Source organism: Sinohyriopsis cumingii, chromosome 6, assembly GCF_028554795.1.
Source record: "Sinohyriopsis cumingii isolate HCF-2022 chromosome 6, ASM2855479v2, whole genome shotgun sequence".
Taxonomy (NCBI): domain Eukaryota; kingdom Metazoa; phylum Mollusca; class Bivalvia; order Unionida; family Unionidae; genus Sinohyriopsis; species Sinohyriopsis cumingii.
In genome coordinates, this window is record NC_142966.1 from 155,535,080 (window position 1) to 155,558,397 (window position 23,318).

The window sequence follows — 23,318 nt, forward strand, 5'->3', positions numbered from 1 at the left end:
CTCCAAAGTGTTGCCAAAAGTTGTGGAACACTGCCGATATACCCGTCTGCGCATAGGTACCCGATGTATCCTTCTATGCCATGACGATGCACCAGTGTATATATTCTTGACAGACTTCCTGAAGAAGCTCAATATCCAAAACTTTGCGATATCGTCCATTCAAGTCCTTATTTGACTCCATGTGATGTTTAGACGCATTCCGTTATCAAATAGTCGCTGATGGGATACCGATTTGAAAGCTCCATTGCAGGTAGACGTGCAGTTTACCAGCGTATGACTAATATACTAAAATGTAAATTCAACATGGCATTTAATAAGTGGATAATCAGACCCAGAATGCATGGTGAATTTTTTAGTGAATGTACCGATGTAGTGTTCACATCATCAAAGAAATGTGTTATACTGGGGAACAATATTCTGAAATTTGTTTTACCCGTGGAATACAAAGTAAAGTAAATACACCCATCATTCATAATTTGTACCAGAATGTATGCCGGTAAATTCCTGGTAAAGGAAAAACGTCCAATTATCATAATTTGTTCCAAAATGTATGCAGGCACATTTCTGGTAAAGTAAATACGTCCATTTATTATAATTTGTACCAGAACGTATACATGCAAATTCCAGGTAAAGTAAATACATCCGAATATCATAATTTATACCAGACGTATGCAGGTAAATTCCAGGTGGAGTAAATACCTCCGATTATCATAATTTTGTACCAAAATGCACGCAGGTACATTTCTGGAAAGGAAACATATCCATATATCATAATTTGTACCAGAATTTATGCAGGCACATTTCTGGTAAAGTAAATACATTCCTTTATCATAATTTGTAAAACAATTTATGTAGCCAAATTCCTGGTAAAATAAATACATTCATTTACCAAAAATTGGGCACATACACTGATATTATAAATCATTTATAATTTAATAATGTACATATATGCACTTCTATTATTTTACATCATTACTAATGGCACTGCATAAATCAAAGCATACAGAGTTACTATAACAAGTTATAAATATGCACTAGATAGAATTTAAAGTGTTATACCTAGATCTTACAGGAGGATGCGTTATAATATGAAGTGGAGTCATATGCTGAGAAAGAATATTATCCTGCAGGTTATACAAGTTTTTTTAATTTTTATTCGCCCCCAAATGAGATTCGAATACGTGTCCACCGGTTACGTGACCCTTAGCCTTGCCTGTGCGTACTAATATCCAAACCCTCCATATTAAAGGATCGAACCTTGTTGTCTCTCCGGATTCGTCTGACAGAAAGACATATGCATACATAGATATATAATTTAATGCACAGTTACTTTGAGGTAAAGTTAAATTTCTGTATTCGAAATGGAAATACACTTATTTGAGGTAGCTTAGCCTAGGAATAAATATCAGTCAGTCGTTTCCCACAGATAACGTACTATTTCTGTCTATGCACAAACATTTTCCATACTTGATATGCTATAGTTGTGTTTGGTGGATGGACAAAGAGTAAACGGGTTTTCCTATCTCTTCGCACTTGCTGTAATATGTCTTTTTTCTCATCCAGTAGATAGCGATCGTTTAACGTTCTGTGAGAAACGTTTACATGTTTGGCAAGCAGCCCAGTAACATAGTAATCGTCGATCCAAAAGAAAGGAGTCTGAGGTATTATGTCATAAAATTCCCCGACAACGTCGGGTGTCATCACATATGCGGAACCCGAACAGTACTGTAAAAAGTAATCCTTGGGATAGTCCTCTTTAGACGTGTACCATTTGCTAGATGCGTTTCTCTGGACGTCCATTTTAGACCAAACGTGACACATAAGCAGACCTTGGAATCCCCATTTATGTTCAACATATGCCTTCAGGAACCTTATAAGACGATGAATATCCAAAACAATGTCATCGTCAATTTTTAACACGTAAGTTGTGTTCTGACAGCACTGAGTTACCCACTTCATTCCCGCTGCTGCTTTGTATGTCAAGTTCCTGTACGAATCGATAAAATTCGCTCGAATTATGTCTCCGTAAGTTCGGATTTCATCTTCGACCATGTTTGATATGTTTCGATTCGAGGTATATCCCATTGTGAATACAAGAGAAGCGTTGTTCATTTTCAGAATTTGGTATTCTCCCCACGTCTCGCGTACCATTCGTCGGCGCTCGTTATTTTCCGGACTGGAGTGAACGTATATAGTTAAATATATTGGAGAATTAATGCATAGTGCCAACGAAGATTGATCGAAAACGAGGCTATCCAGATCTATCATGATTGGTTTTTTTCTTATACCTATGGTAGTATTAGTGGTTATGTCCACTTTATAGTTCTTGTCAGTTTGGATACGGGGAATCATTGTGTATTCAGTTTGATTCTGCGTAAAACCAGGGGTGGGCAAGTCATTTGCTCTCCGTTTGCTCCATATAAATACATCACGGTCAAACAGGAATGTTTTTCCTTCCTGAAGCACGAAATATCCGACTAAAAAAAAAGTCTCAAAAATCATTATAAATTTTAAGGACGCTGGGAACCTTGGAAACATTTTCTCAGAATGATGTTTCTGTATACGGGATGAAATAAAAATTGGTGAGATGTCTTATATTTCATGCAGTCTTGGTAATCATCAAAATTTTACATAATATTTGCGTCGGTCGTAATATTGATTCAGACACTTTTCGCATATCTGTCATATTGATATTTCGTCGGAGCCTCAATGACGTTTTATATTCTCTGCAAAGAGAAAATAACAGAATCAGTAGAGAATGAATAACCAGCCAGGTTGAATGCAACATGGTTTATCGGTCGAATACGATTGATCACATAAAAACTACGTAAGAGGTATAGTATAAATGATGTATGTCAACACTTTTGTGATGTCCCTAGTGAGCTTATAAGTTTCTACTTAAGGTAGTATGAAGAAGTAAAGAGCCGGGGGAGATCATTACCTATACATTTTATATTAGATAAAACCGCGAAGGTTTACTGCATTAGACACACGTCCATGGTTATAGTGATAATGGAACAAATATTGCAACAAAAATTAAACGAATTCGTCAGCAAATATAAGACCAAGCAGAAAACCGATGAATGGTATCAGCATATGAAAACTACCAATGGTGGTTCAGAAATAGTTTCGGCGATGTGTTGTTGACCTACTTCCAGCTTGGATGATGTGCTACATAGAATAACGAAACCCCGTGAATCATCCTCTTCCTCGATGTTATCATGTTGGTGGGTGTGTTTGTGCGTGGATAATGATATCTGTACCAAGGACATCCACGACTTCCGCTACTCACCTGATGTTTGTATTGATACTGACAACATGATTGTGTCACTGGAATTTAAATGTCTCGTTCGCCGTTATTTGAGCAAGCTAGCCGAATATTATTTGCATCAGTTATTATATGCTGATGTTTGTCACCGTTAACTTTATATTGTCAGAATGGTGCATTATTTTACGATACTGAACACCTTCATATTGCACGCACGTGCACGACACGTGTGCCTAAAAATGATATCTTCTTTTGGGAACTACTTTCTATTGTAAACTAATAATGAACGCAGAAGACAGAACTGTTGATTTATTGTAATTGTCTGTGGATGAAGTAAACCATCTGTTTGAGCCATTTTAAAGTAGAGATGCTTACGATGACAATGTGAATGGATTTATAGAATAACAAAAGAAGCTTTCAACGAAGCATGTGACCGGGCGTGATATAAGAAATGTCAAGCGATGGCTTTGTGAGAACAAACGTGAGACACGATGGATTAAAAATATCATGCAGGATCAATTAAACGCGTATTTAGCAGACATGTTTATAACGATTCACTTTAGATTCTATAAGAAACAGCATAGAAACGCATCTTAAGGTCTCATTTAGAGACAGCACATTTCAGAAGTCAATCGAAGCACAAAATTCTATTTTTAAAAAATGCAACTGAACAAGGCTGGTTTTGAAAGAAAAGCAAGAGCATCAGAGACGATAAGACATGTTGACGAAGAAACTTTATTTACAGCTTGTGAAATGTGCTCTCACACGCCCGCTTTTTTGAAGTTCTTCCTGTTTTACTTTGTTTTGGGTAGGTGTTTGGATTTAGAGACTGAGCCAAACACATAAAATTAAAGTTTGGAGATTTATTAGTTTTCACCGGTACCCAATAGCTTCAATTTACTGAGAGGGATAGCACAACCTTCGACGGTACTGGGAGGGATGATTACAGATCAACAATACCTCGCATTTTTTTCCACCAGAACATTGCCGAAGTGAGACCCTGTCCATCTTTACCTGAAGTATTTGAAATGAAGACCATTGGAAATTATGAATGACAACAGCCCCTTTTTGACACCAATTCCAATGTAGAAACTGACAGAAGCTTAAAAAATATAAATAAAGAAAAACTAGTCCGAAAACTTTGCAGGCAATATAAAGAAGGAAAGTAGATATGAAAGTAAAACAAAATAGGGGAAAAATCTGTAACACAATGTGTACTCTGCACATACCAAATCACCATCAAATGCGTTAATCAACGTTGCAAAATATAAGAAAACAAAGAGATTATTTTTTTAACAAAGTGTACATTGGAACAAATTAAATAAATATATATTGTGCTTGAAAAAAATATTACAAATTGCAGGTATTATCCCATACAATGAGGGTTAATCAGCTGAGATATCTGATGAAACGAGCCACAGAAAGGGCCGAAATGCACGAGAGAATCACAAGAACCATTAAATAAGGAGGACTAATATGACAACCCTGTCGAAAGCTGGGGACCATCCAACAAAGATCGGAAATGAACCGTACTGTGTAAGCCCATAATCCAGATTATATTTGAAACCGATATAACATAATTTACTGCACTCCAAAAGGAAAAGAAATTGTTATTCACTTAAAAATAATGTTTAATACAGTATCTTTTTGAGAATTTAAATTAAAAGAATTTCATATTTTTCCAGCTTGCGATTTCAAACTATCAATGGCAGAAACCGTGATGCAGATTGTTGTCAACGCCAGTCCCTCAAGCCACATGTACATCGTGTGGAAAACATCCGGAAGTAGATAATCAGAATTGAGCTGAATTGACAGAAAAATGAAATCCCTTAAATTCCTGACCAGCTGGGAACTTTGTTCAATGGCGCAGTCATTCATCATAAGACTTTAATTTTCAATTTTAGATAGAACAAAATGGAATTTCTTTTCTTAATGAGTGACTGAGCTCGGTAAGCTATTAAGTTAAACGGTCGCTGAGCGGAACTGTGTGCGCATGAATACTATTATTATCTATTAATGAATATACGGTTGTGAATTTATTTTGGAATAAAGCATAAATTCAAAAACATTTTCTTGTTCTGTATTCTTTTATTAAGCCTTTGGTAGTGAAACAAAATGAGCATATAATAAAAATGTTACTGCATTTGTATGGGAAACTATAAACTCGTTTTTTCTCTCTGAATCATACTGCAAACACCAAGGTCGTACAGTATTTTTTTTTAACTTCGTTCATATTTTCGTATACAAATGCAGTAACCTATAAGCATTATCCGGATTAGAGGTTCCCCGGATGCTGATCATGTTTCAGTGATCAACGCGGTTGTTCGCACGTGTAGGATGGACCAGTGGGATTTTAATCTTTAGTATGATACAAATATACACAACATGGACTGTGGCCGGTAAAATGATTTTCCGATCGCTATATGAATTATTTCGTTTTTCAGTGAAGACAAAATGAATTTGCCGAAGGATTTGACGAATCTGCCGTATTAAAACTCCTGTCATCAAATCTCATCACGGAGTTCGCGATGATTTTACGGTCTGATACCTTACCGATATTTTTGTGCGATGTCACTGATCATCATGAGAGGTTACATCCAGACTAGTACATTGTGGCTATATTGTCAGATAAATTTTTTTTGCTGCTTTGAAGCATCACCTTGACAGAATCCCATACCAGGAATGTATCGATCGCTCGGTAGCAAAACTGTGACATGACATGTTGTATTTGAGATTTTTTTTATATTAGTTTAAGCGATGGCAAACTGGATAATCCATCAGGTGTTTCATATGTATAAATATGACGAGGATGGTGATGTGAGGCATAAAGAGCGAAAAATATTAATGTCACAACATATTAATACAACAAGCGTTTGGGGGCCCCGAGTGGCTGAGTGGTCTAAAGCGCTCTCCGTTACGGATCACTGCCATCTCACCTCTGTGTGCGTGGGTTCGAGTCTCGGATTCGGCCAATGTGGATGAGTGAGAAAGCTTGCCAGGAGCTTCTCGTGGGTCGGTGGTTCCTTCCTGGGTTTTCCCGGGGTCTTCCTCCACCATTAATACTGGCCGCCATGTATAACCTGACGTGTGCTGAAAATGGCGTTAAACCCCACAACAACAACGACAACAAGCGTTTGCTTTGCGACACCTTATCACAGAGGGATCATACCGCATGGTTATGTGTTCGATCATATCAATGAAGCTAAGTTGGATAATCGACTTGACAATCTCGAACCTGAGACCGAATCTAAAATTAGTATACTAGGACGTGGCGGTGCAAGAAATGTTGAACTGCTCGTCTGGTGACAGCGTTAAATATCACGACTGGGGAAGCATATAAATAAATAGTCATCAGTAACGAAAGCTGAAAAAGGGTTGGACATTACATCATGAATAATCAAATTTGCATGTGATGGCATTTGCAAGAGCTCATTTTCAAAATCCTAAAGCGTTCAATTCACTTTTAGTTACAAGATTAAGTCAGAATAATTCCGGTCATATAATTTCTGATACTTCGACCCGACCCGTTTTGATCGATCTGCATTCATGTCGATGGTTTTCAACTCCTGAATCAATTTTTTCATGACGAAATTAGTACATGATCTAATTATGAGTAAAATTTTATTATAAGTAATATTAGCTTATATTGTGTTGCTTTTTTTGTCTTATCATTTAGCTTCTAACCTTTTAAACTCTGATTGCAGCTTAAACCCCGGCTCCTCAAATAATCCGCGTGCTGGTTAACTCGCTCGGCGCTATCGTCACCAAAGCAGCACCATTTGGCAATATCGACAAGTTTTCTTGTAAAAATAAACGTTATTATGATAATATTTGCACAGCTCGATGAGTTCCTGCTTGATTTTATGATCGAGCTGCCTATTTTTATTTCTCAAAGCAAGACGATTTTTAAAATTCCCTTTAGAGACAGATTTATATTTTGGACATTCATGTTTATCCCAGTGCTTTTATCCCAGGCGGCTTTCATACCACGCTGACTTATTTTGTTGATTGCTAGGATGGTCTCTATGATTTCGTGATCTAATTCTGGCACGATTGGGTCCTCTATTTCCCTAGTCAACACAGCGGATTCTCTTTCGTTACAAAACGTCACCAGAGCGTTCCATATATCGATAATATGTTGTAATTGTTGCTGTCTTATTTCCGCCACGAACACAACATTTTTAGCAACTTCACTGTAATCAAGACCATACAATTTTACCGGACTGTTTTGATATCCACACGCGCTGGTTTTAAATTCCCGATGATGTTATACTCCGTTTGAGCCTTTTCGTCGTCAGGTACATCAACATGCTCAGATGCACATAACAACCTGGCGGGATCGTGAGTGATGCCAACGATTCCAGTCATCTTGCTATAAACAATATGTTGACTAAATCATCATTTGCGGATAAAGGTTTAAAAGAGATCATCCATCGTAAATATCTGAAAACAACGAAGTCCCTAGTTAGTGGGTTCTGCCGCTGTGATGTTTAACATGAAAACTTTGTATTTTAGGGACGGCTTTGATAGCAAAATCTCCTGCATCGTCGATTTTGAGAATGGCTGTACTAACGTACAATGTTGCCCATGTGGATTCTGATATTTTTCTCGCGGTGATATTGCAACTGACGATCCTGTCGATGTTACTAATCGTCCCCACATAAGAAATTTCCATATGCTGATCTCTGTCGGACACAACGTCAATCCCACTCATCGATGTACTCAGTCAAAGTTGCCCATTCGCTCGCCGTAGATAAAATGGGGCAACGATTTAAAATGTTCAGAGGAGGCATTAACGATAAATCCAGATAGGTTTGACTCGTTGGACATTAACGATGGTATAACACCAAGTTGTTTATAATTCAACGCGCGTCTAAGTAAAGTTTATTAGTCATATCAAAACCGATATATGGCGTCGGCTACATACAAGTATTATTATGATCCATATTGAGATCATCTGTCATTGATCTGCCTCCCCTTGCCAGTGCGTAATCGGACATATCCTTGTAACTCAACGCATACTCATTCTGAAGTATCGGTGTGCCGTTTAATCCGTAGATTACGTGTTCATCTATGTTGTGGCTAACCGTCATCGTGTCACCAGATTTTTCAGCATATAGGAACGCGGGACCTAAGACCATCGTCGTATCGACTACAATTATTAAATGTCCGTACAAGTTAATATTATCCTCCATGTCATCTCCGGATTTATTGAACGCCTAATCTTTGACCTGCATGTAACTCACCGCCTGATAATTCCCGAACAGTTCATTTCCCTGGTAGAGTTCTAGTATATTGCTGTTTTGCATGTGTAGGTTTTCAGTCGCGTTGATCTCAGTATTTTCAGTTTTAAATATTTCACTTACTTCGAGTATGTTCACTCGAAATACTTCTGGGGAATTCACTGTAATACAATCATACTCATGATCGTTTTCCGAAGGTGTTTTTCGGTGTAAGGAAATACTGAGGTGAATGGTACCCAATCAGAGCACGAAAACGCTGTTCGGGTCGAGATAAGAAGTAAACACAATCTGCCATATGAATGGCGTTTAGTCAGTTCCCGATGGTGCACTTCCCAAGATGATATCCCCGGTAGACATTTATCTTCCCATGGTTATATCACCGTTGGTGGACAAGTTTCCACTCACGTTTACTTTTCCTATGATTGTACCGTCTGCGATATTATACTTTAGACTCAGGGCGTTTTCAAACTAAGATTAACTTAAACGGCATTTGACTCATCGGACAGCTATAATTGTTTTTATTCACATGGTTCAGCGTATCCGCAGATGTCTGATCGACTTTTTCAAACGTGGAGTCGTTTCCCGCTATGGTAACCGCAGCTTTATTGACCTTACTGCTGAAAAAAACGATAACGCTTTCGCCTCCGAAGATAGTGCCAAACACGGAGTAACTTATGTTATTTGCAAGAGTAAACAAAAAGAACCCGATCATACCGGTTAACGGTATCGTTTACGTCTTGGATGTGTTTATTTAATCGAGTATTAATAAAACATGAACATAATTAATTTTGATTAGGAGAGCATGACTAAGCCGTGACATGTTATTTTATGATCTGATTGCCATAACACGACCATAGGGCCCGACGGTTGTAGTCAAGCCAGCCAGCTAATGAATATGCTATTGAAAAATGGATTTAAATACGACACCGGCAAAAATGTATACGCTGAACCCAGGTCAGGATAAATATCGCGCGTTATCCGATTTTAAAGAAACGGTTAAATCCGCTAATGAATCCCAGGATGCGATCACGATAAGCGAACCTGACAAGATCATTCTGGTGGAGCAGCTTGAGAGTGATCACCATCAGGTCGTAGTGTTTAACGATATTAAAATGGATTGTTCAAACATGAAAAATATGAGCGAGTACTTGTCATTATTTCGCAATAAAAGCTGTGACACCATATTATATCACACAATCGTATTATGATGTTCATAAACACATCAGACGTAACACCGGTTGTTTTGTGCTCTTTTCCGGATTGGACAATCGCGACATAGACTTGATAGAGCGGGAACACTGCCTGTCTATCAAAGCAGCGTAATTCAAGCGAGGTTATGACGAAGCGATAACGACCAAGCATGATGTTCTTGTGTTACATCGGGGTGCAGGGAGATTCCTGAAATGTATCGACGAGGATTTGACGGTTTGTATACCCCAACACGAAAAACGTGTCAGTGTTAACACACTGGAGTTAAATTATCCAATGCGATAATATAATCATCCATGCCGTTTGTCAAAGTGAGTTCACTCGAAGACCGAACTGCGCTGATTAAAAAGCTTTGGATCAGTTTAAAGCGATACAGCATCATATGCTACCAGAGATAATCAAATCTGTCAGCGCATTGTGGCAGTACCATTATTTACCCCTTTGACCGATTCGATCAAGAAACCCGCCAATACATGTGATGTAAAACACGATGAAACATTAGAGACCATATCAGCCGAACAACAAATCCAACGTGGACTGTTAAAAGATACATCGACAAAACATTGGTGAAGTGTGGTCAAATCGTATTGATCAAAGAGATGCTCAAATGGTATAAACTTACCAAGTGGAATATCATCGACAAAGTGGAGGAAAGGACGATAGCTGGAGTGAAACTAGCGGATAACACGAAACAAGCGGTGTTGCATGCACCGATGACAAAGACTTTTGACAAAATTTAGACGACCTTATCGGTAACGGCCCCCCCCCCCCCGGCAAGGAAGACCTCAAAGCACTAAAAGAAAGAACAAGAATCTTTAAAAGCAAACATCACAGATGTCAGAAAATTACCTCCCAAAAAAATCCAAAATTGACAAAACACCTTCCTCAGCTCAAGAAGTAGAACATGTGAGTCACCAAAACGTTCAGTAGTCACATGCAAAAAACCTCCACAAGTACCGTTAACCTCACAAAGGAGAGCAGACTCTGATTCCCCCTTGATGTTAGACATCAAATAATTATCAGACCCTGGTCAAACATGAAGTTGCATCAAATACTATAAATCTCAGGATGAGTTGGTCAAGAGATTACAAGTCGACGAGGAGAGTAAACAAGCCGCAAACACTTGAGTGGAAATTGATAACGAAATTGTCGAAAACCTGGATCATTTAGCGGCATTCAGTTTGTTATCATCTGAGGATTATCATATACTTCATTAAGAGCTAATCAGCTAAACCTTATAGTGAGATAAACTCACTGGAGCTAGATGACTGCGTCGGGTAACTACCTATGATTTAAGTTTTGATCCACACCTGAGTTATATACCCATTATATCAGTTGTTTCGATTCAAAATCTTCTCAGGCGCTCAACAGCACCAACACCAGCTATAATGTTTTGGTGAGTTCTCCTACGCCAATCCCGCTGATCTACGATGCTGAGTTCTAAATTGCGTAATAGCTGTCGAAATCTGGAACGCATGAGTAAACTTGTCAGACTTACGGCAGCACACCAGAGACAGGTTTAACCCTCCTTGTAAAACATATTGTAACTCATTTTTAAGAAAGATGAGACCATGAAAAAACTCAAAGTCAAAAAATAAAAGAAGGGGTTTTGTGGACGCTATTCTCCAAGATCACATTAAGGTTACCATGATTAGCCAAAAAAGCAGTAGAACAGAAGACTGCTGAAAGATCAAAGATCCGGCTAGCATGCTTACCCATGCAATGTTGCTGACAATAGAAGATGAGATAGCGGCAATAGCTACGTCGGTTCCAGATCAGCGTGTAATGACCGCTACTGCGAAGCGAATGCTCTCTCAACGTAGACAGGAAATCATGTGTGAACTAGACTTGGCCAGCCAGTTGGCCACGGGCACGCTCACCACAGCTAACGCTGTTGACATCACAGCTAATCCTGTTAGCAAAAGAATGACCTCAGTGATAACCGGAATGGATTTGTTGTTGTTGTCGTTGTTGTTGTTGTGGGGTTAAACGCCATTTTTCAGCACACGATAGGCTATACATGGCGGCCAGTATTAATGGTGGAGGAAGAACCCGGGAAAACACCGGAAAGAACCACCGACCCACGAGAAGCTACTGGCAAGCTTTCTCACATACCAACATTGACTGAATCCTAACCGGAATGGAGAGTTGGCTGAGATATATTATGTAACAACACAGTATAACAATGATGTCACATTGACTCCGGATTATTTTTAACTTTTCCTTCAGAAGTTCACAAATGAGTCCACGATGCAATTTTAATACATCGAGTACCTCGACAGGGAGTCTCACGAAATTAACAAAGAAGGCTTGAGGGTGTTCGAAATCCGACAAGAGGATGTTTAAATGCTACCGCATAAGGGTTTAATTGAGATCCGTGGAAACCTACACACGTTAGTGGAATCACTAGCCAATTTTTCCGTTGACGCTGACATTGTTGATGAACAACGGTTGGAGTCTATTTGAATCGGCTACGTATAAACTCAACAACCAAGTCGTCAAAGATATTAATGAAGTCCCCGTGATCAGCATCGTTAAACATTTTGTGATTTCAGGATGATTTTATCCGCAGTACTGCTACCAACTTGTGGTGGTATAAAGATGGTGCTACAGGTGATGCTGTTTTCTGCGATATTACGCGATGCTGATCCTTTTATTCCATTGCGACTATAGCGGATAATACAGGCACCGATGGGAGAGTAACCGCTATTATTGTCACAATTCCGAGGTTTAAAAGCGCTGCTTACAATGCTTCTAGGCGAGCGTTTACCTCAGGTGGAAATCAAATTTGTATGTTTCTCTTGTTTAGTTCCGTGTTTGGATGATTATATGATCTCCCCACTGTCTTTCTCGGAGTCAAACACACAATCGAGCTCAAACGGAGCAGCCACATGAATTATCTCCATTCGGAAACATGGTGTTGGTGCTGGGCAGCGTATGTTTACCTGGTTTACGTAATACGTCCCTAAAATCAGACCATCGCTGCGCTTGAGAACGTACTTAAAAGTGTCCTTTCGATGATTTCGAAGCGAACGTATTTTGAGTATCAACAAGGATTTAAAGCGTCCCTTACACGTTTGCGAAAACTAAACTGACATGGCGAATCACCGTCAAAGCAGGGACCGAAGTCGAAATCAAATGGACAGTAGCACATGTGGCCACCATAGTGGATCCAGCTAATCCTGGTAACATGTTAGCGACAGACACACATTATCACGCTTGTGCGCTACTGACCTCTGATCAGTTTTTCGCACTTGACGCGATTTCAGGTAAGATGACCTTAGTAATCTAAACTAAATTACCAGTTAATTTTATGTAAAATAATCATATAATACAAACATATAGTATCAGCAAGCAAGCATGATTTTGACGGAATCTCAACAGCGTGCGATAGCTCGAGCTGTTAAGCGTGGCACATGAGTCACGTTAGTGTTATCCCCATCTCAAATCACCACGTAATGACCTAACAAAAAGTATGCTTACACGGAAGCAAGAAAATGTGTTATCACTTGGTAGAGGTGCTAGCAACCTACTGACTCTTAAAATGATTCAGAGTCAAGTAGCAAAACAAGGAGGGTTTTTAGTGGCAATATGACCGATGCTGACATCTTACCCCTATTAGGATCGATATGATTCTTGGCAGCTTCAAGCAGCATCTCTAGAGCAACTCACAAAGCCACACCAGGGAGCAGGGCTTCCCGGACGGGGTTGCATCAGTTACCCGGTGTGCCGACACAGAGAACCATCATCACTAACCGCCGTGGATACGACGACGCCTACAGCAACGCTGCTGTGGAGAGCTCGTTCGCTTAGAACAGGATTGGGAGAGCCATCAGAATAAAATCTCGTGATGGGTTCTCGCGCCGGACGGTCTTCGAGTGAATTTTATGTTATAATGTAGTGGAAATGCCGTGTCTACAGATTTGATTTGCAATGAACTAAAATCAACGCGCCTATGCGGCTGAAGCAGCAAAACGAGGATGCCCGTTTACGTTAAAGTTAAACAAAACGCAGCCACCAAACACCGTGCGGCTAGTAAAAATGTCCGAGACGCAGGGAAAAACAAGGATGGTTTTAATACCGCTCATTCCTTTCTTAGCGAGTGTGGCTGGCGCGTTGTTACCAGGGTTACTCGGAAAAGTATTTGGCAGATGTACCAAACCTAGGGAAGTCGAGGAAAGAAAACCCGGTATGCGCAAGCTCACTCAGACTGATGATTATTTCTTCCTGGGATACTAAGTGCTTTTGATAACGATAAGCGGTTGTAGGATATACCAGGATTTGATGGAGCATTTTCCAAGAGTAAGTTACCAGTACCCATTGCACATTTTTGACAGCGGAGATGTTGACAGTAAAACTGAAAGAGGGTGCTCTATGTTTGTGTTTATCACATTAAGGTTTCACCTCATTCTGAATATTTAGACTCTTTTGGATTTCCTCCGGTTGATGCCATACGCAAGAATACACCCGGCTGCGACGGTGAGCAAGCTAATTATGGTCTCGTGTGTAATTTAATTCAAATTCAGGACATCGACAGTAACTCATATGGGTTATACTGCGTTTATTACATCCTGTCAAGCTCCACTGCTGTTTCTGCGCTTGACACGTTATTGGTGTTTACATAGCATCCATTACGTTTTATGTAAGCTAAAGTGTAGTTAAAGAGACAAGCGAGATATACTGTTTTCGTTGTAAAACAGGGATTTTAAAAAAAACGCTGATGAACAATTGACCAAATCGAAAAATGGCCGCGTTATCATTGAATCAAGCGAATTGTGCGGTTTATGGTAAAAATAAATCCAAATTTATGCATTGTGATCCTGATCACCGCGCTATCATGTACACAGTGGCCGATGGCTAAATAAAAGATTAAATCATGTTCGTCGATTATTCAAGTAAACCCCGTGCAAACAACTCCAAGTAAAGGTTTAAAAGCAGACAACAAAAAGTAAAGGTTTAATGTAAAAGATTAAAATACTGTACGGTTTAACGCGGCCGCGTCAATGGGGTACTTGTACCCTGGGACGAGCAGTGAATATTCACTCGATGTTAGGATAATTGCCTCTATCACGTGGCGGTTGGATGTTAACTAGGTATAAATATGGGGGACCTTATAAAACTCCAAACAAGCAACTTGACGGGAAAGATCACCCGCTGCCAGGGTAAAAACCTTATAAGCAAGTGGATGCCACGACTATGAGACATGATATCTGCTACGGCGATCATCCCGAGGACAAATTAGGTTGTGACCGCATAATGTTAGACAATTGCAAGGCGACTAAACCCACTGGGTTGCGAGGGAGCATCGATAAGGCATTTGTACATGCAGTTATTGGCGCTAAACATATACTGGATGTTGATGTGCCTACACACCGCACGACAAGCCGAGTCGGGGTTAAAATAAGGCGTATTGGTTTCGCCAAAAGGAAATATACTCGTGAGTAAAAAGAAAACAATCACCATCGATAACCAAAAAATTAGCAGATAAATTACACGCACAAGTAAGGATAAAAATTTCACGGGATGATTGATATGGACGCAGCAGATCTTGTGGACATCAGCAAGTTTTCAAAGGACAATGATGGATATTAAAAGTTGCAAAACATCATATACGTGTACAGTAAAGACACATGGAGTATTCCTCTCAAGAACAAAACAGGAGTGGCCATCAGAGATGCATTTGAGTCAGCAGGGATTAAACCAAATAACCTCTGGGTGGATAATGGCGCAGAATTTTATAATAAAACATTCAAGGAGCTGCTATCCTCGGGAGGAATACATAAGTACTCAACACATAATTATGGCGAATCCGTGGTCGTTGAGAGCTTTAATGTGGGTGCGAGTCTGTGATTTTAATTTTTAACGTATTTTCAGTCATACTGCTACGATGTCTGCGATGTCTGCAGTGGCACTTTATAGCAATGTCTAGCACTGGGGCATCATGTCCCACCCAGTCGCATTATCATGATACCAGTCCGACCAGTCCTAACACTAGCATCAAATGCTGAGAGCCAAGCAAGTCATAAGCTAGTACCATTTTTTGTAAGTCTTTTGTATGACTATCGGGGTTCGAACCTGAGACTTTCCGCATCCGAGGCGGACGCTCAACCACTTAGACCACTGGAGCAGTCCACTAAAACAATTTGCTACAAAGTACATAGACGTATTCCCTGGGCTCATATCCAAGTACAATAACACTAAGCATCGCTGTATTAAAATGACCACAACTCAACGCTGGAACAATCAAATAAGGATGCTAACGCAGAAGTATATTTCGAGTAGGGATCTTGTTAGGATTTCTAAAGAAAAACGTACGTTCGAGAAGGTAATGACTCCGAATAGGACCGAATAAGTTTTTACGGTCAGTAAAGTGTTAAATACTATTCCGGTGACCTATGCGATCACAGAACAGCTTGAATAACCTATACTAGGGTCATTTTACGAACAGGAGTTACCAAAGATCACCCAGGATGTTTACAGAATCAAAAAGATGTTAGCGCAGCATGGTAAACATTCACTGGTCAAATGGAATATATATCCAGCGGAGTTTAATCCGTGCATTCCTGCTGCTGATATTCAGCAATGATCTCGTTGTTGATTCATTCGTATTCTACTAATACTCTTTTACTCTATCGGTTACATCGTTTTGTGTGATTGGATAATCATACGATAAGTTAAATTTGGCGATTTGATTTCTGATGCGGTATTTTTATTGTATTTATTGTTGGGGCCTGTATTATAATTGTTGGCTCTCGACTTGATATATGTAATAATTTATGTCATCAGACATTATTTACATAATCTTTATAATAATATGAATGACAAAATCATCTGTGTGTCATTGGAATGCGGTCAAAATCAGTGAGGTAGAAGATGGAGATATCTACGCGTATTTGTTTCCCGATTAACGTCAGGATGAGAATCAGAGGCGCAGGTCATGTAAACATATTACTCACCAATCAACAACGACAATAGTTAGAAACAACGGGTGAGTCTTTTACATCAATGAGACACAGAACAAGTTGTATGAACATGCAGTGGTTGATTGTTATTAATATACACTATGGCAACAGTACGTTATCTAAGTCGCAGGGAGGCATTTACTGGCTACGACCAGAGTTATCAGGCTGTGATAGACAATGACCACGCTTTATGAGCTTGAGGAGCGATCTGAAAATATGCTCAGACGCATCATCGACGTTCATTTAGCAATGCATCGAGGTATCAAAATCAAGTTTGCAGTCATTGTCGAATTTACCAGGTTAGACGGTGCAGAATCCACCCGGACGCTTGTTACAAAATCAGAGCGGATCACCAACCGATTGTACAACGTACAGGAAATTATCTTGTTCCTACAACCAAAATATTATTTGTCCAGGTATAATCCATTACGCTGAATATCGTATATGGCGTTATCAGTGCGGATCAGAAACAGCCAAAGCTGTGTCAAAGTAGGAAATACCGATGATAAATATTTCATGTGGGCGGTATTAATAGCTTTGCCAGTTCAGCTGGACAAGATACCTCTGTTTGAAAAATAAGATTTCCATCAATGTTTTTGGCGTGGAGGAATGTCACAACACTATTTATACCTTATGAATATCAAAATGCATACTGTCTGATAACACATCTGAGACAGACCTCTTGTATGTTAGATATGATATGGATCAAGGACACTACTGTTGGATCGAAATGTTTTAGGGGCTAATGCATCATCAAAACGAAAAAGAACATTAAAATATTACTTCCGACAGTTTTTACATGGGTAAACGATTTTTGAGCGGGTTAAATGATCATAAACTCGACTGCACGCAAAATATTCTTCTAAAGATGCCAAAACGGGATAAAAACAAGCGATTGTTGTCGCTCACGCATCACGAGAGAACTGCACGGATTCGAATGGTGATTTACGCAGATTTCGAGTCATTGCTGCCACCAATAACAGAGGTGGAAAATGATCCAGATAAATCTTACGCGAGAAAGTATCAGGAACATGTTCCTTGCGGCATTGCTTATAAGATCATCCACCCAAATCCGGTGTTGCCTTAACCTTTGGTGTCGTAGTCCGGTTTATGTTGCCATTTATCGGCGCGTTGTTGAGTGAGATTCACACGATCGCACATGCTTTTATAATCTTCGCGGGTATGATTCACACCTCATCATCAAATGTTGTGGGTAGTATCATAAAAAGAGCACTTTTATTCCGAATAATATGAAGAAAAGAATATATGACATTTTCGCTGGACCTATCGAGGTTTATTGACAGTATGCAATTATGAACGCGAGTTTGGATGAATAGGTAAAAATACTGCCATTTTTACGTATACACGAGAAAAGTTTCAACACGATTTCGATGTAATGTCACGCAAAGGGGTTGATCCCTACGAGTACATGACCGACTGGGAAACGTTCACAGAAATGGCATTGCCTCATAAGGAAGCATTTCATAGTACGCTAACCGGCGAGACAGTTACCGAGAAGATTACGTGCGTGCTCATCGGGTTTGGAAGCATTTCGGGTTAAAATATCTTGACGAGTATCATGATTTGTACCTCACCAGGGATGTCTAATTACTCGCTGATGTTGTAGAAAATTTCAGGGATACATACAAACGTCATTATTAGCTCGATCCGGCATGGTATTATTTTTCTCCCGGTCTCTCATGGGATGTTGCGCTGAAAATTAGATCACGCTGAAATTATTGACAGATGTCGATATGTTTCGTTTTGTTGATAAAGGAGTTCAACGATCACACATAAAAATTTGCGTCCCTACAACAAATTCATGTCTGATTATAACCTCAGCGAGGAATCCAAATACATCATTTACTTAGATTCAAATAATCTCTATTTCTGGGCGTTGTCGCAAAAATTACCATTAGGAGAATTTGCGTGGATGAATTCGGAGCGGTTTAACTAGCGGTTGCTCAATTCCGATGATGATATGAGTTATATTCTAGAGGTAAATCTCGAATATTCCACCAAACTTCACGTGAAACATAACGATTATTCGCTAGCGTCTGAAAACACCATCGTGTGTGACGATTTAGAGATGCGAGTGACTTCCATTCACCGTGTGTTCAGGTTTAGACAACAACGCTTCCTCAAAACGATTTTAACACCGAAAAACGAAAAGAAGCCAAGTCGGACTTTGACAACGATTCTTTCAAACTCATGAATAACAGCGTTTTTGGTAAGACCATGGAAAACCTACGAAAGCGTGTCAATGTCGCGTTGGTTAATAATGTAACCAGGAGAGATAAATTAGTCAACTCACAACGTTTTGTCAGCATGTAAATATTTAACAATACTTTCGTAACCATCCGTATTAAGCGGACTTAAATCAAACTTGATAAACCAATCTATTGCAGATTTACCGTGCTGCAGTTATCCAAACTCCTGATGTATGAATTTCATGATGGATTCATAAAAAAAAATAAAAATGGCAGCAGAGCAAAATTACTCTTTACCGATACAGACTCGCTCTGCTATGAAGTTAAGACGGAAAATATTTATGTATATTTATATGGAGTGCGTAAACTCATTCATTTCTCCGATTACCTTCAGATTGGCGAAGGCTATGATCCAGTTAATAAGAGAGTTATTGGAAAGTTTAAGGATGAGACGACTTTGGCACCCATGCGTAATTTGTCGGCCTAAGCAGTAATATGTAGTACATAAAACTATCGGATGGGAGCATAAAAAAGGGCAAATGGGATTGAAAAAATATCGTGAAGAAAAAGGCCACCCATGAAGACTACATAACTGAGTTACAGGATGGGTCACATAGAACCTCCATGAACCTATAATATCAATAAGTCACAAAATGTACACGTGCCCGCTCAACAAAACTGGGTTGACTTGTTTGACGATACACGTTATATACTTGATCACGAAGTATCCCCACTAGCACATGGCCACGTTGATGTTGTTGTCGAAAAACACATCGACACTGATTTGTTAGTTGAGTTAAGATTATACGAACGACGATGCTACTGCAATTAAATCTACGTTATCAGCATTATCGTCATCTTTTACAATACTTGGGCACTCTATCTTTGGGGTCGCATAAATAAACGTCCAACCGAGTTTTGACATGATATCTCTCGCGTCGCAGATTTTAATGATGTTTCGTTCACTCATCCCAATTAAACGACTCGCAAACGTTATAGAACTGTACGCTTCTTGGTAGTTGGTTGGAATGTAATGCGCCATCACAGGACGATACGACTACGTAATCCATCATTTTTATACTATAATAATACATACTAAATTGTCCATTATCATCATAACCATAGGCGGTTGTTTAATTCAGTAAAACATCGCGGTTTTATCCAACATAACTTGTATAGGTAATGATCTCCTATGGCTCTTTACTTCATCATGCTGCCTTAGGTACGAACTCATCGAGTCACCAGAGAGATCACAAAAGTGATGCCATTCCTCGTTTTTTACTGTACTTCTTACATATATTTATTTTTTTTTTTTTTTTATCCCGGTCGACAGAAAGGAACTCGTTTGATATAACGTGATGGTGTGTCAATATTGTCGGCTTTTACGTATTAATACGCCATTTCAAAGAAGTTCTTGAACAGAGACGTATACTAATAGAGTTATATATGTATTACGTCTCACCTCCCGTTTTAACACTTTGCAGATAGTTTAGCTATAGACTTTTCTGGTAAATGGAATTTCAGACAAAGGGTTTATAAGTTCGATTCATTACATCGACGTATATCCCCGTCTGGACATGGATTAAACACCTAAATAATTCTAGCAATAAATAAATGGGTATGCAACAAGGCGTGTACTACTACCACCAGTCGAATAAAAGCTTTTCTTTTACCGTCTCAGACGAACGCGAGAACTAACTCTCTAAGATGTTTTATTGTATTTGTTGTTTCTTACCTCAGGATTCGCTTCTTATGACGACGCATAAACAAAGAGGGGAAAATGTCAGCTGTTTCCAACATTAAGCGTGCTGGTAACCCTACAATAAGTGTAATTGTGAACACTGATAAAGTGACACAGATAGGCCGTTACCATAACCGATCCTGATTGAACTGTTTGTTCAGTTACTGTAGACATTGACGTTGCTATTTCCCTTGGTCTTCCATGGTGGAAGCTCACCAGAAATTCAAATAGTTTAAATTTCTTTGAAATTATTGTTTGACTGACCGAAAATCTACTTTATTGGTCAACAAATGACACTATATAAAGTCTGAATGTTAGTTTAATAGTTTAAAGATAGGTAGTGATTTAATATATGGCACTAAACTCAATGTGATGAAATAAACGATCTTCTCACTTCAACCTGACGAACAAGGAAAACATTTGTGATCTAGGTCGATGGTTATTTTTGATTTGCCAAAACTGTTTGATTTTCCACTGCATAATGATGAGAGCCGAAGTGGGCCGTATGAAACTAGTTAGTTTTAAAGTATTTAGGTTAGGATGTGTGTTATTTATGTGTAATAAAGCACAACATGGAATCGAAAAATCAACACTTACACATCTATGTCTCCATATTACCTCATTCTTGATAAAGTGTTTCTTTGAAATGAAATTTAATCATGAATTTACAATATATTACAATACTGCACATATTCTGCTAAGGTTTCTTCGGTCAATATGCAAATGTAACACTGAAATACGCCTTTTTTATCGTGCTGTTTTTCCCCACTTATCATGCATAAAAATCTCACATGTCATCTACAAGGAGTACATACAATTTTAAAAATAGAACAGATCTATAGACAATTATCAATCAATTAGTAATAGCACTAATGCACAATATCAATTCACAGCTTGCCAAGCTAATCGATAGTCTCGTTTGAATCATTATTTAATCACACACAAGTGTTTCCGACTCCTGACCAGAGAAACTTTGACATCTTGTTTATTTTCACGTGATGATCAGTAACTTTACCACACCAGTCAAAACACCTTTTAGGATATCTGAAAGTATAGCTTGTAATGTGACCTAGCCCAGTCATTCATTAAAATTCTAATCATTAATGTCCAGTATGTTTGGTAAAAAATTCAAAATTTCGAAGAAATAAATGCTTGGATGCATCTTTCGACACCAAGTTCTCTGAAAGCAAACACCTGTTTATGATTGAAATTGAAACGATGAAAACGAAGGGGTCGAATCTTACATGACAATATTGACATATTTATCCTAAAATTTCTGCTGGGACTTGTACAGAGGACTAGACATATTTATCCTAGAATTTCGGCTGGGTCTGTACTCAGGATCTAACATATTTATCCTAAGAATTCTGATGGGACTTGAACGCTGGACTCGACATACTTATCCTAACATTTCTGCTGGGACTGTACTCAGGACTTTACATATTTATCCTAAGAATTTTGATGGGACTTGAACTCTGGACTCGACATACTCATTTTAACATTTCTGCTGGGACTGTACTCAGGACTTGACATACTTATCCTAACATTTCTGTTGGGACTGTACTCAGGACTTGAAATACTTATTCTAACATTTCTGCTGGTACTGTAGTCAGGACTTGACATACTTATCCGAACATTTCTGCTGGGATTTAGCTCAGGACTTGACATTACACTCAACCTTCTACTAAGACTGTAACATGGGCGCCCGCACATAGGGGCGAGGGGGTGCCCTTGTCCACCCTCCCGGATTTAACCTCTAGACTTGTTTTGATATACAGCCGTAAAACTTAATAACTGACCGCTACATGCATGCCGCCTCCCACCCAAATAAATAATTTTGCGGGCACCCCTGGAATATACTCGGCGACTTGACATATTCATCCTAACATTTTTATATGACCGTACTCGGACTTGACATATTAATCCTAAAATTAAAATTTCTGCTGGGACTGTACTCAGGGACCTGCTGATGCAATCGCTAGACATTTTAAGACATACATTTTAAATTTAACAAGTAATAATTTTTACGGCTTTAAACAACGCCAATTTCTAAAGATGTCCATCGAATGAGTCAAGTGGTAAACTCATTTATGGCAACATTCTGGATAGATGTATAACTAGCAAGGTACATACACGTAGCAAGATTTTATATATATCTTTCTATATAGTTAGGTTGGTAGATAGACAGACAGACAGGCAGACAGACAGATAGATAGATAGATAGATAGATAGATAGATAGATAGATAGACAGACAGACAGACATAGATGTATTGATTCGCCAACTGTGGCTTGTTGCATATTTATATTTACCTAGTGGAAGTCAGTTGATGATCCCGCATTCGAATATGTACAAAGGCCCTGAAGATTCGTCTGCGACATTAAGATATCTGTCATTTGCGTTGACCCATTAACATGTCATCGAGATCAAACGAGATAAGACTTGAAGCCCCAACTCATACCACCAGAGTCAATATATGAATCATACACGTATTTCACAAATGCCATACGGTTAAGAAATTCGAAATATTTTTTTTTAAACTATTGTTAGAAACAACATATTTGGTTTTGATAGAACAATTGAAGCATTTATAACTGAAACATGTTAGTTATAATGTGCCCACAAAAATTTGCCTCCATAAAAAGTCACATTCACATTTGTATTTTATATTTGATTTTGTTTGCAT

General features: G+C 38.9%; 1 protein-coding gene across 2 annotated transcripts; it reads right to left on the reverse strand.

Moving 5' to 3' along the window:
• Positions 1–1,007: 1,007 nt before the first annotated feature.
• Positions 1,008–23,018, reverse strand: LOC149798327 (beta-1,3-galactosyltransferase 5-like). Of its 2 annotated transcripts, none has more exons than XM_089960584.1 (2): positions 22,945–23,018; positions 1,008–2,726 (listed from the first exon to the last, which is right to left on the reverse strand). In XM_089960584.1, exon 2 carries the CDS (start codon positions 2,536–2,538, stop codon positions 1,435–1,437), a length of 1,104 nt encoding a protein of 367 aa, XP_089816710.1. In that variant the 5' UTR covers positions 2,539–2,726; positions 22,945–23,018; the 3' UTR covers positions 1,008–1,434. The 2 variants fall into 2 exon arrangements, with proteins under 2 accessions (XP_089816710.1, XP_089816711.1); XM_089960585.1 differs by lacking the exon at positions 22,945–23,018 and adding an exon at positions 18,273–18,397.
• Between the last annotated feature and the right edge of the window lie 300 nt (positions 23,019–23,318).